At 40.7% G+C, this 13,109-nt stretch overlaps 1 protein-coding gene across 3 annotated transcripts in view; it reads left to right on the forward strand.

The window, feature by feature from the left end:
• hydin (HYDIN axonemal central pair apparatus protein) overlaps window positions 1–13,109 on the forward strand; it is a 67,404-nt gene that overhangs the window by 26,192 nt on the left and 28,103 nt on the right. For all 3 annotated transcript variants that reach the window (XM_058076250.1, XM_058076252.1, XM_058076251.1), the window contains exons 46-63: window positions 1,471–1,549; window positions 2,839–2,906; window positions 3,032–3,193; window positions 4,388–4,585; window positions 4,678–4,875; window positions 5,862–6,061; window positions 6,149–6,331; window positions 6,442–6,561; window positions 6,633–6,792; window positions 8,342–8,514; window positions 8,621–8,819; window positions 8,920–9,013; window positions 9,237–9,330; window positions 9,446–9,614; window positions 10,619–10,701; window positions 10,974–11,129; window positions 12,501–12,606; window positions 12,841–13,045. In XM_058076250.1, coding sequence (XP_057932233.1) covers window positions 1,471–1,549; window positions 2,839–2,906; window positions 3,032–3,193; window positions 4,388–4,585; window positions 4,678–4,875; window positions 5,862–6,061; window positions 6,149–6,331; window positions 6,442–6,561; window positions 6,633–6,792; window positions 8,342–8,514; window positions 8,621–8,819; window positions 8,920–9,013; window positions 9,237–9,330; window positions 9,446–9,614; window positions 10,619–10,701; window positions 10,974–11,129; window positions 12,501–12,606; window positions 12,841–13,045 — 2,647 coding nt within the window. The remainder of the gene's footprint in view (window positions 1–1,470; window positions 1,550–2,838; window positions 2,907–3,031; window positions 3,194–4,387; window positions 4,586–4,677; window positions 4,876–5,861; window positions 6,062–6,148; window positions 6,332–6,441; window positions 6,562–6,632; window positions 6,793–8,341; window positions 8,515–8,620; window positions 8,820–8,919; window positions 9,014–9,236; window positions 9,331–9,445; window positions 9,615–10,618; window positions 10,702–10,973; window positions 11,130–12,500; window positions 12,607–12,840; window positions 13,046–13,109) is intronic.

Below are 13,109 nucleotides of genomic sequence, written 5' to 3' on the forward strand. Positions count from 1 at the left end.
TCCATTCCAGGAACATTTTTGTACATATCAAAACAAATTCACATTCACATGCAGAAGTCTACATCTACTCATCAGGAGCATGAATATCATATTATCATATTTGGAACTCTTAAAGAGATAATTTAATCATTCTTTTTCTAGAGTGGCCTCTCTGACTTTATCTCCAAGGCCTCTAACATGTAATGTCACTCTGATGTACTCATTCCTGATCCTATCTATCCTGGTCACTCCCAATGTGAACCTCAGCATCCTCCTCTCTGCTACCTCCATTTCTGCTCCCTGTCTTTTCCTCAGTGGTACTGTCTCTAGACCAGTGGTCTCAAACACGTGGCCCGCGGGCCAAATGTGGCCCGCAGGACACTAGTTTGATGCCCCCACCTTGATATGAAAGTTAATGTTAGTGCGGCCCGCGCAAGTTTGATATGGATGCTGTATGGTATCATGTACCCAGAAAAAATTATTACGTTTGATTAATGTTCATGTTAAAGGTTAAATAACTGTTAATAGTTATCCTCCCTATCCGTGTGGAAGTGGTAGGTTTTTGGCGATTTAAGTTTAAAGGAAATAACTTGAAGGCTACCGTTTAGGTCGCTAGCTCTCTAGTTTGCGAGTTAGCATGTGTCTCAAGACCCAGCAGTTGCGTTTTGTCATGTCTACAGAGCTCTAATATTGCTTTGTTAATTTTAAATAGAAAAAAAATAATTTGTCTACCCACCAACTATATGTGGTTTCTTAAGTTTTTATTATTTGCCATTTTATTATTATTATTATTATTATTATTATTATTATTATTATTATTATTATATTTATTTATTACTGATTGATTGATTTTCTTTATTCTTGGTTTGTTTATTTATTTTTTCATCTTATTTTGTGTAGAAAAATAAAATAGATATTTGAGAACAGTGGAATGTTTTATCAGAGCTTTTCTTGTAGAAAATCGGAACCAAAGCAAAGTTTGTTCATTTTTCTGTTTTTAATAAATGCATTTTTTTTTTCAAAAACCTGATGCGGCCCAGTCTCACCCAGACCCTAGCTAACATTTTTCTCCCCCCGTTCCATCCTGCCTGCACACGCTTCTTCACCTCCTTTTCACAATCTACATTGTTCTGAACTGTAGACTTAAAATTCTCCACCTTCTGTATCTCTTTTCCCTGTAACCTCATTCTTACACTTGGGTCCCTCTCATTCACACACATACTTATACTCCGTGTTGCTGCAGCTAATCTTAGCACAGGTGCTCCTAAATGAAAAAAAAAATAGTATCATGTATCATACATAGCCAGGCATACTACATCCTGTACACACATGTACTAAGCTACACATACAGTCACATAACACGACTGACTGACATCACATCACATGTGGTACACTCTGGTACCCATGTGAAGAGACTGACTGTTATGTGAAGCGAAATGCAAACAAATTAATTTTAAATAATTTTGTTTTTATCGTTTGTTTTATCCCTAGCAATCAAGTGCCTTAACCGGCCCTCGAATGTCCTCCAAAGACTCACAAGACAAGAGAGAGCAAGGTTCTTTGAATGAAGGTACCAAAAGAGAGCATCTCTTGGCTTATCAGTGTAGTAGGAGGCTACAGGGAGAGAAAACTGGGGGGTTGGCTTTTTTTCTTTATTTTTTTTCCAATACTTTTCTGAACTGAATATCACACATAATGCACATAATTAAAAAACATAATGGACAAATCCGTTTTGGGAGTACCAGGTTTCCTCCCACATTCCAAAAACATGCTAGGTTAATTGGCGACTCCAAATTGTCCATAGGTATGAATGTGAGTGTGAATGGTTGTTTGTCTATAGTATGTGCCCTGTGATTGGTTGGCAATCAGTCCAGGGTGTACCCCGCCTGGGATAGGCTCCAGCACCCCTGTGACCCTTGTGAGGATAAGTGGTAGAGAATGAATGAATGAATGACACACAAAACAATGTGATGAAGTTGATTTAGAACAAATAATGTATCTTTGGGCTGCACGGTGGTCAAGTGGTTAGCGTGCAGGCCTCACAGCTAGGAGACCAAAGTTCAATTCCACCCTGCACCCTACTCTACTTCATCTCTGTGTGGAGTTTGCATGTTCTCTCCATGCATACGTTTTCTCCGGGTACTCCGGTTTCTTCCCACATTCCAAAAACATGCTAGGTTAATTAGCGACTCCAAATTGTTCACGGCTATAGGGGTGTTATTTCATGTCGACAGGCTCTAATGTTATAATGTTAAAAACTGTATTTAGAAGGTCAGAAACTGCTTAACCGTGATAAATGAGGGAGGTCTGTACTTCTTTGGCTTCTTTGCAACTGAAAAACATTTGGTTTGCACACAGGCGTCACAGCTTGGAGACCCGAGTTCAATTCCACCCTCGGCCATCTCTGTGTGGAGTTTGCATGTTCTCCCCGTGCATGCGTGGGTTTTCTCCGGGTACTCCGGTTTCCTCCCACATTCCAAAAACATGCTAGGTTAATTAGCGACTCCAAATTGTCCATAGATATGAATGTGAGTGTGAATGGTTGTTTGTCTATATGTGCCCTGTGACTGGCTAGCAACTAGTCCAGCATGCCCGCGACCCTAATGAGGATAAGCGGTATAGAAAATGGATGGATGGATGGATGGATGGACAAATCCAAAAACAAATGACCTCCATAGAAATGTCTCATCTAATATTAACTTAACAGACATTAATAACGATATTGCGACACCCAGGTTGAGAAAGGCCGCATACTATCTCAAGGAGAAATATGTTTTTAACCCTAACTACTAATACACTTTCACTTTCAGAATGACTGTGTTGCAAATGGTTTTAAATAATCTGTCTGTATTAATGCAGCAAATCAAGGCAAAGATGGTGACCCACAGAAGAAAGACGATTCTGAATTATCAGCAGAGGACGTAATGGTGTGTATCAATAATAGATCGTTATATCTCTTCCATACAATTTCTAATGACTTTGACCTACAATTGTCATATATTTTTAGAATCTTTTCTGTGAATCTGTCATTGGTTGTCATTTTCCTGTCTAGCCAAGAGAAGATCAGCTTCACAATCTCTTCAGTGCATACGACCGGAGCCAGATCATGGTGGAGCACATTCTCCAGCACTGGGACCGTGTCAACGGCTTATTACGGGTCCCGATTCCATGTCCGGAGCTCACACCACCAGCAGAGGATCCTCCTGAGAAACCTGTACGTTTTCAGGTCACAATCACTCTCTGCGACTGGTGGCTTTGCAGTTGTCTAAGGATTTGTCTTAGGATTTTTATAGTCAAAGCTGCTGACACAAGTTGCACTTTAAATTCTGGAGTCATCGTTTTTAAAGAATTTGGGGAATTTTGTGCCCTTTTCTATGCCTTCAGAAGAACTTTCTGAAAGAAGACGATTAATATGTATGTGTAGTAGTAGGAAACAGACTATTTGATGGTGAGATTGATAGTAATGGTAATGGTAATGGTTTAATTTCATTTAAACATGCATCAGATTACAATTGAATGCATCACATAATCAGTTCACAGTTCCACATGTCCAAAAGGAGTAGGAAGAAGCAAAGCTTATTAAATCCTACCCCTCCATCTGGTACTTTTACAATCAGTAACTGTTACATTTGTTCACTTCCTGCTTTCCATAGTACAGTTTAAGGTTTTGTTTTTTGTTTTTTTTTTTAAATAATGTACCTCGTACCGAAGTAGGAGGTGATATGACCATCCAATGACATAATGGGTACCATAGTAAGTGTCAATATAGTGATATATATAGCACATCATGACTGGTTCAAGACTCTTCATTGTTGAGTCAAGTCAACTCAAGTCAAGTTTATTTATATAGCTGTTAATAACAAAAGAGCCTCAAAAGTCAGACTCCGACGAAGTGACACTCGTCGACACTCGTGACACTGCTATTTCACATACTGTATATTCTAAGACACGCTGATGCTGCATTGGCAAATTTCATGAGCACACACTTTTCAGTGTTGCAGCAATATTCATTCATTCATTTTCTACTGCTTTTCCTCACGAGGGTCGCGGGGGTGCTGGAGCCTATCCCAGCTGTCTTTGTGCGAGAGGCGGGGTACACCCTGGAGTGGTCACCAGCCAATCACAGGGCACATATAGACAAACAACCATTCACACTCACATTCATACCTATGGACAATTTGGTGTCGCTAATTAACCTAGCATGTTTTTGGAATGTGGGAGGAAACCGGAGTACCCGGAGAAAACCCACGCATGCACAGGGAGAACATGCAAACTCCACACAGAGATGGCCGAGGGTGGAATTGAACCCTGGTCTCCTAGCTGTGAGGTCTGCGCGCTAACCACTCGACCGCCGTGCCGCCCTGTTGCAGCAATATACATCCTTAAAATGCAATTCCATTGTTTACAGGCTCATTCGGCAAAGAAGAGCAAAAAATCCAGTAGCAAGGTTCTGTCTCCACACAATCAGACGGAACCAACACAAAAACAAGACAAGATAGCAGAGAAAATCTGTGTCATCCCTCACATCGTTGTTAAACTCATAGGCAAAGAGTATCCGGGTGTACATCAACTGTTGAAAAACAAAGCCCTGCCTCCACTAAATGAGGTGAGGCCAACAAATACCTTGTTTTTATTTTTAAATCAATTTCCACGCCAATATATTTCTTACCATTTGGTTTGCTTTATTCCCTTCCATAGATCCTGGAGGAGTTGGGGTTGGGATCGAGCACACTAGCCATCCCTCCTCCTCTTACACTGTCAGTGGTTTGTCTTCCCAAAAATAGGGAACGAACGAATAGAAAACTAAACTGTGATTGCTTCACCTTTCTGAATTGTAACACAGATGAACAAGATGAGAGGAAAGAGGAAGATGATGACGATATACAAGCCTCTAAGGTAAACTGACACGTCACTTGTACATGGAAATGCAAAATACTTTGGATATACTGACCTGAGGGAGGTGACTACTTATGAATTCATTTACTTTAACTCAGCTGGAGCCTATTCCAGCTGTCTTCGGGCGAGAGGCGGGGTACACCCTGGACTGGTTCGCCAGCCAATCACAGGGCACATATAGACAAACAACCATTCACACTCACATTCATACCTATGGACAATTTGGAGTCGCCAATTAACCTAGCATGTTTTTGGAATGTGGGAGGAAACCGGAGTACCCGGAGAAAACCCACGCATGCACGGGGAGAACATGCAAACTCCACACAGAGATGGCGGAGGGTGGAATCGAACTTGGGTCTTCTTGCTGTGAGCCCTGTGTGCTAACCATTTGATTGCCGTGCAGCCCTACTTATGAATTAATTTACTTAAACTCATTCATTAATTAATTTTCTAACGCTTATCCTCACAAGGGTCACGGGGAATGCTGGAGCCTATCCCAGCTGTCCTCAGGCGAGAGGCGGGGTACACCCTGAACTGGTGACCAGCCAATCACAGGGCACATATAGACAAACAACCATTCACACTCACATTCATACCTATGGACAATTTGGAGTCGCCAATTAACCTAGCATGTTTTTGGAATTTTGGAAATCGGAGTACCCGGAGAAAACCCACGCATGCACGGTGAGAACATGCAAACTCAGAGATGGCCGAGGGTGGAATCGAACTTGGGTGTCGAAGCTGTGAGGCCGCCGTGCAGCCCACGAATTGACACCGATTTTTGAAAATCTTTTTTCCACTGGAGCTTTTTTCAATTTCTTAAGTTAAATTCCATTGAAAGAGTTTGGATTTTTAAAAACAAATATAAATATCCATGAATGAACACTTTGGCAAAGCACTGTATGCTTTTATGTTTGATTGAAAAAAGGATTCTATTTTAAAATCTGAATTATCTCTGTTGTGATGCATGTTTCTGTGTCGTACAGTTCACTAAAGGTCGCAACAAAGCTGGTGCGAAACTGAGCGCTCTAAAGGATAAGAAGGGCAGAGACAGTCAGAAGAGCGTGAAAAGGCCCCTACCCCTGCCCAAATCCAAGGGCTTGGATCAGTCCTTCAGTTCTTCCACACCTGAAATCCCCGAACAAGATCAACACAGTGCAGGTGTAGAGCAGAAACGAAACCAGAGGCAAGAAAAACTATACTTTGGTCATTTGCTTTTTTTTTTTTTTTTTAGCTTTTCTTTGAGTAACCTGTGTGATATTTGTTTTTTCAGCTTAACAAATTTTCGTTGGGTGGTACCCGCTAACGGGCAAGTGATGTTGAAGATATGGTTTTATGCCAGCTCCCCTGGCAAATTTGAACAAATCTTCCACTTTGAACTGCTGGAGACTCAGAAAGTCTATGAACTCTTCTGCAGAGGAATTTGCACATATCCCTCCTTCTGCCAAGACCACAAGTCAGTCAGCAGTTTTATCGTAATGATAGAAAACTGAAATAAACTGCAAATCTACAGTTTGTAATTAGACAATATAGCTGATATTGTTTTCCTATTTCCTTTTCTTACAGGGTTCTTTTTCCCTATTCTCGAGAAGTACCAAAACTCACACAAGGACTTCAGAAGACTTATGTCGTCAATCCTGGATTCTATGAATTTGGACCATTACTTTGTAGCAAGACGAGAGACAGGTGAAAACGGGAATACACCTGATTTGTTCTGTCCCTTGCTGCATTTCATATAACTATTTCTGTCAGTACAGGTTCAAGGATAATCGGTATCCGGAGAACACAGAGAGACTGATGATCAAAAATAATTCAGGGCTAGAAACTGAGATTCAGTTCCATTTCCAGAATGATACTCAGGCCACAACGTATTTGCTGGATCCTCCGAGCATGACTCTGCAACCTGACGAGGAACAGGTAGCATGACTGTTTTTTGACTAAGGATCGACCGATACATCGGCCGGCCGATATATGCGTTTTTTTCCTTGTATCGGTATCGGCCGTATTTTTCCATGGCATGATTTACAGTCAGGCCCCGGCAGCAGAGGACCCCGCAACACACGTAGTCGCGGTACCCCGCCCCCACTGTTGAATCACATCAAGGGCGCGTTTTCACAAGTAATAGAATTAGCTTGCTTTTAACACTTTACCGAGCCCATCACATTTCATTGGGTGATCGCTAGGCATAACATTTTAAGTCATGGTGTGACAACAAGAAAGCCCAAAAACATCACATACCAACGCAACAGATATAAAAAATAAAAAATAAAATAAAAGCACTCTCACCGCGGGGGAATTTCGTACCATTCCCTTTTCTATGCCTTCAGAAGACCTCTCACAAAGAAGACGATTAATACGTATGTGTAGCAGTAGGAAACAGACTATTTGATGGTGAGATTGATAGTAATGGTAATGGTAATGGTTTAATTTCATTTGAACATGCATCCGATTACAATTGAATGCATCACATAATCAGTTCACAGTTCCACATGTCCAAAAGGAGTAGGAAGAAGCAAAGCTTATTAAATCCTACCCCTCCATCTGGTACTTTTACAATCGGTAACTGTTACATTTGTTCACTTCCTGCTTTCCTAATATAGTTTTAAGTTTTTATTTTATTTTTAATTGTATTTCTTTATTTTAATATTTAAAATTTTTTAAATGTTTTAAATTTTAAATTTTTAAAATTTTTAAACTTTTTAAAAACTTAAAATTTTTTAAAATTTTTAAATGTTTAAAATTTTTTAAATTTTTTAAAATTTTTTAAATTTTTTAAATTTTTTAAATTTTTTAAATTTTTAAATTTTTTAAATTTTTTAAAATTTTTAAAATTTTTAAAATTTTACATTTTTTAAAAATGTTTAAAAATTAAAAAATAATAATTTTTAAAAAAGAGTGTTTACATTTCGATAAATATTTCTTTAAACATGAGACCTGTAGCGGCACGGCGGTCGAGTGGTTAGCGCACAGACCTCACAGCTAGGAGACCAGGGTTCAATTCCACCCTCGGCCATCTCTCCCCGTGAATCCGTGGGTTTTCTCCGGGTACTCCGGTTTCCTCCCACATTCCAAAAACATGCTAATGTAATTGGCCACTCCAAATTGTCCATAGGTATGAATGTGTGAATGGTTGTCTATATGTGCCCTGTGATTGACTGGCCACCAGTCCAGGGTGTACCCCGCCTCTCGCCCAAAGACAGCTGGGATAGGCTCCAGCACCCCCCGCGACCCTTGTGAGGAAAAGCGGTAGAAAATGAATGAATGAATGAGACCTGTAATATTTGTTATCATGGTCATTTTTTCATCTAAATTGAGGGATCAAAAGCAGTATCGGCCACAAATATCATCCCAAGCAAAATCGGCCATCGGCTAAGGGTGATGGAAAAAAATCGGTATCGGCATCGGCCCTCCAAAAAAACCCTACTTTTGACCCACTCACTGGATTAACATGATTCCATTTTTCCAGAATTTGACTGTGTGGTCTTACCCGACGAACGCGGGAGAAATCAAGGACAACATTGTTTGCTGTATCAGGGATAATCCAGAAGTGTTCATTATTCCACTGTCCTGCTTGGGAGTGCGACCAGAGCTTGAGCTAGAAAGCAAACGTCTGCACTTCAACAGGGTTTTACTTCACAGGTACCAGACTTTATAAATATAAACAGTATCTATAAATATAACAGCATTATTTATGTTAAATGTAGCCCGGATCTCTTTTTAATGTAATCCCACATCAACACTGCAGGCAAGAGAGTCGAAGTTTGAAGATCCATAACAGGACCCCACTGCCGATATCTTGGAGATTGCAGGGTATGGAAGAACTTGGCGATGAGTTTAGTATATCTCAGGATAACAGTGTTGTTTTACCCAAATCCTCCCTTCTACTGACCATGCACTTCATGGCCAAGAAGCCTCTCAATATCAAAAAGCAATTACGCTTTGAGGTGAGCTACCATTTTGCATATGTAATTGTAAGTATTGTAAGTATTTTTCAGGAAATGTTGCATTGATGTTCCTGATCTGTACTGTGTTTTTTTTCTTCAGGTTTTCGATGCGGAAAATATTTTGGGCATATTATACACTGAAAAAATACAAGTCTCCGCAGAAGCGTTTGATATAGCTATGGACATCACACCAGGTATGAATCTCAGTGCTTGGTCATTGGTTACTGATTGTATCTTATTGCCATATTAAGAATACATAGCATACACACAGTGGTTGTCACCTATGTTACCACCTCAGAATAAATGTGCAAGATGATTTTGTATGACTTCTTGGCAAAGATTCGCGACCCACTCAAAACGGTCCAGGTTTTGACCCACCAGTTGAGAGTCATTACATACAATATTATTCTATTCCAGATGGCTGTCTGGACTTTGGAACAATGAAAGTCTTTGAAGAAGTCGAGCGTACCATCAGACTGAAAAACCAAGGAAAATATGAATTTGCATTCAAGTACGTTTGGGAAAAATTGTTGAATTTTTATTGTATCGTTGTCAAAATAACTATTCTTACCATTCTGACTTCCACACTGTTCCTGTTGGTGACTTACTTTTTTTTCTTTCAAAAGGATTGCAGTTGTGCCAAAAAACCCATGCCATCCACACCTAAGCTCTGCCTTTACTGTGTCCCCCGCAAATGGTACCTTAATGCCTCGCAAAAAGTTCACCGTGATTCAGATCCTTTGCAAACCCAAGCGGGAAATCTCTGTCACAGACAAACCTGCCCTAACATGCAAGGTATGACTTTGGACAAGTCTATACTGTAATCATAATCATCATTATAATCAAAATACTGTACATTTTTGTGTATAAGCCGGACCCACTAAATTTTGAGCAAAAAAATGATTTCTAGCATATTTGTGGCATCTTGTAGCACACACAAGTTTGAAAGGACCAGGCGACTCTTTGACAGGAGCCAATCATGATCTATGAAAAAAGTAATGACGAGCTTGTCGACCCATTGGAAATTGCAGTATGTCATTACTCACGGAGTTGTGACAAAAAAACGCTAAACTCATTACACAGCAACTTAACACTTAAAAGGTACCTGCAGTACTGTGTTAAAAAAACAACAACAATGTTAACGTTTACCCATAATGCATTTCATCTGAGCAAAGTATTTCATTGGAGAACAAGCGGCATACAAAATGGATGGCCTTTGTCCACTAGAAGGAGCCAGAGGAGCCCACAGCCCAGAGGGAGGCTGATGTCAATACAGTGCCTGACAGGCACCAATGAATGCTTTACTTGGATGCAGTACATTATAGGATTTTTTAAAACTTGTATTGGTACTTGTATATTCCCTTGGTACTGTTTGACTGTTAAGCCGCTGTATGGTGAGTTTACTGTTCTTTGTAAGATGAGCCAGACTGTTGTATTCAGTAATAATGATGGGTTGACAAGCACATTGTGAGTTCACTGTACAGTATTCAAATGATTAGTAGTAGTTCTGAAGTAAAAGAGATGTCGCAAGATTAAAACTTAGCCATAAATTAGCCACACTACTGTAGAAGCTGTAGGGTTCAGAATTTTTTTTTTTAAAAAAGAGTAGCGGCTGGAATACACTGTATACACTGGAATCGATGGTAATGATAAGTAATTGTCACAATAATAAAACTTTACATCACATTTATGTAACATTTTTATATGAATATTAGTGATATATAGCTTTATATTTAGACATAAAACATAAGTAACTTGATTATAATGGTGCCAACTAATAATTTTACTGGATATTGCAGGTGATTGAACCCACCATTGGAGATGGAGGACACATTGTTGCCATTTTACCCATCAATATTTCAGTTAATGCTGTCTTCTCCAGGTTTGACTTATGATTTCATATGTATTAGTTGTCAAAGATTGTGAGCTGCTGAATTCCTCACTTATGATTAACTAGCGATTAACCCAGGGTCTACTAAGACCTGTCAGCTCGGACAGGCCGCAGCCTCTGCATGGCCCTGGATAGAATAAGAATGAATAAATTAATGAATAAATGTCTCACTTGGTTAAATGTTTGTCTTCCTATGATGTTTTTTTTTTCCAATTCATCAAATATTGTAATATAATTATGCAATGTGTTTTTGTCTGATCCAGGTACACAATCTTACCAATGTGTGACATTAACTTTGGTGCTCTGGTTTTGGGCTCAAAGAAAAGTCAAACCTTCATGATTGAGAACAATGGCGTTTTTGAGACGCACTTCACCATCTCCTGTGCAGGAGTTGACCTTTGTCCACGAACAAGGCAGAGGTAGGGGACTACACCAGCACTACAGTACAATGTACAATATAAATAGTAACCGCTTCGGTCTTTCATCCCTTCTTTCTAACTGTAATTTAACATTAAGATGAAAATGAATGGGCTGCATGGCGGTCGAGTGGTTAACTAGAAGACCCAAGTTCAATTCCACCCTCGGCCATCTCTGTGTGGAGTTTGCATGTTCTCCCCGTGCATGCGTGGGTTTTCTCAGGGTACTCCGGTTTCCTCCCACATTCCAAAAACATGCTAGGTTAATTGGCCACTCCAAATTGTCCATAGGTATGAATGTGAGTGTGAATGGTTGTTTGTCTATATGTGCCCTGTGATTGGCTGGCAACCAGTCCAGGGTGTACCCTGCCTCTCGCCCGAAGACAGCTGGGATAGGCTCCAGCACCCCCACAACCCTTGTGAGGATAAGCGGTAGAAAATGAATGAATGAATGTTTATATTTCATGTGGTTAGCGCGCAGACCTCACAGCTAGGAGACCCGAGTTCAATTCCACCCTCGGCCATCTCTGTGTGGAGTTTGCATGTTCTCCCCGTGCTTGCGTGCTTGCGTGGGTTTTCTCCGGGTACTCCGGTTTCCTCCCACATTCCAAAAACATGCTAGGTTAGTTGCCGACTTCAAATTGTCCATAGGTATGAATGTGAGTGTGAATGGTTGTTTGTCTGTATGTGCCCTGTGATTGGCTGGCCACCAGTCCAGGGTGTACCCCGCCCGATAGGCTCCAGCACCCCCGCGACCCTCGTGAGGAAAAGCGGTAGAAATTGAATGAATGAATGAATGAAAATGAATGGGCTGCATGGCGGTCGAGTGGTTAGCGTGGTCCTTTTGTGGCAGGGTTGAAATGCAGTGGAAAAAGGTGTTTTGGGGATTATGAAGAGGGAATTTGCAATTGTCATTCACCTTATCACTTTGCTTAACGGTCTGGAGTATATACAAATTGCCATGATTACAATTGAGACAAGGCTGCCCGAGTGGGTAACATGCAGGCCTCACAGCTAGGAGACCCGAGTTCAATTCCACCCTCGGCCATCTCTTTGTGGAGTTTGCATGTTCTCCCCGTGCATGCGTGGGTTTTCTCCCACATTCCAAAAACATGCTAGGTTAATTGGCGACTTAGGTTTGAATGTGAGTGTGAATGGTTGTTTGTCTATATGTGCCCTGTGATTGGCTGGCGATGTGCAGGGTGTACCCCGCCTCTCGCCCGAAGACAGCTGGGATAGGCTCCAGCCTCCAGAAAATGAATGAAAATGAATGAAAATGAATGAATGCAGAATTTAAATCCAATGTCCTCAAACGTCACTTTTCAAAAGTGATATGAGAATTGATTTTGTGATTTTGCTTTTTGGTTGTTGCAGTGGTGTGGCTCCGTGTAAGAGAGGAGCTCGTGAGAGCATGTCGGAAAAATCTCACACAGCTGGGAGCAGAATGAGGAGCGAGCAGAAAGATGCAAGCATCTCACAGGTGAGAGACTAAATCCACAACCCAACTTTTCATCCATACTTTTTTGGTGTGTATTATTCTAATATTAATTAACCTTCCCCATGTTTTATCACTTTGTCAGACTAAATATCGGTCTCTCAGTGTAATTATCTAGTCTAGCGGTCTGTCTGATCTTGTGCAATAAACAAAAACTTGTTTGTGTATTTTAATTTCCAATTTCCAAAATACACATAAGCATTTTTTCTGCAATCCCAGAATCGACTCAGCACGGGGGTGTTTGCAGTATTCCCTTGCGCAGGGATAATGCAACCAAGGAACCGGATGATGGTGACAGTTGATTGTACTGCGGAACAGCTCGGCAGCTGGAGCCAGAGTTTACTTATTGACATCAGTGGCCGGGACCCCTTAGACCACCCTGATGGGATACCATACAAACTGATAGCTGAAGTATGCAAGCCAGGTGAGACCTACGTGGAGTCTTACCTATTTAAACTGGACACCGGTAAACCCCGACCCCCCTGTTT

The sequence above is a fragment of the Doryrhamphus excisus genome, chromosome 6, assembly GCF_030265055.1.
Source record: "Doryrhamphus excisus isolate RoL2022-K1 chromosome 6, RoL_Dexc_1.0, whole genome shotgun sequence".
In the NCBI taxonomy this organism is placed as follows: domain Eukaryota; kingdom Metazoa; phylum Chordata; class Actinopteri; order Syngnathiformes; family Syngnathidae; genus Doryrhamphus; species Doryrhamphus excisus.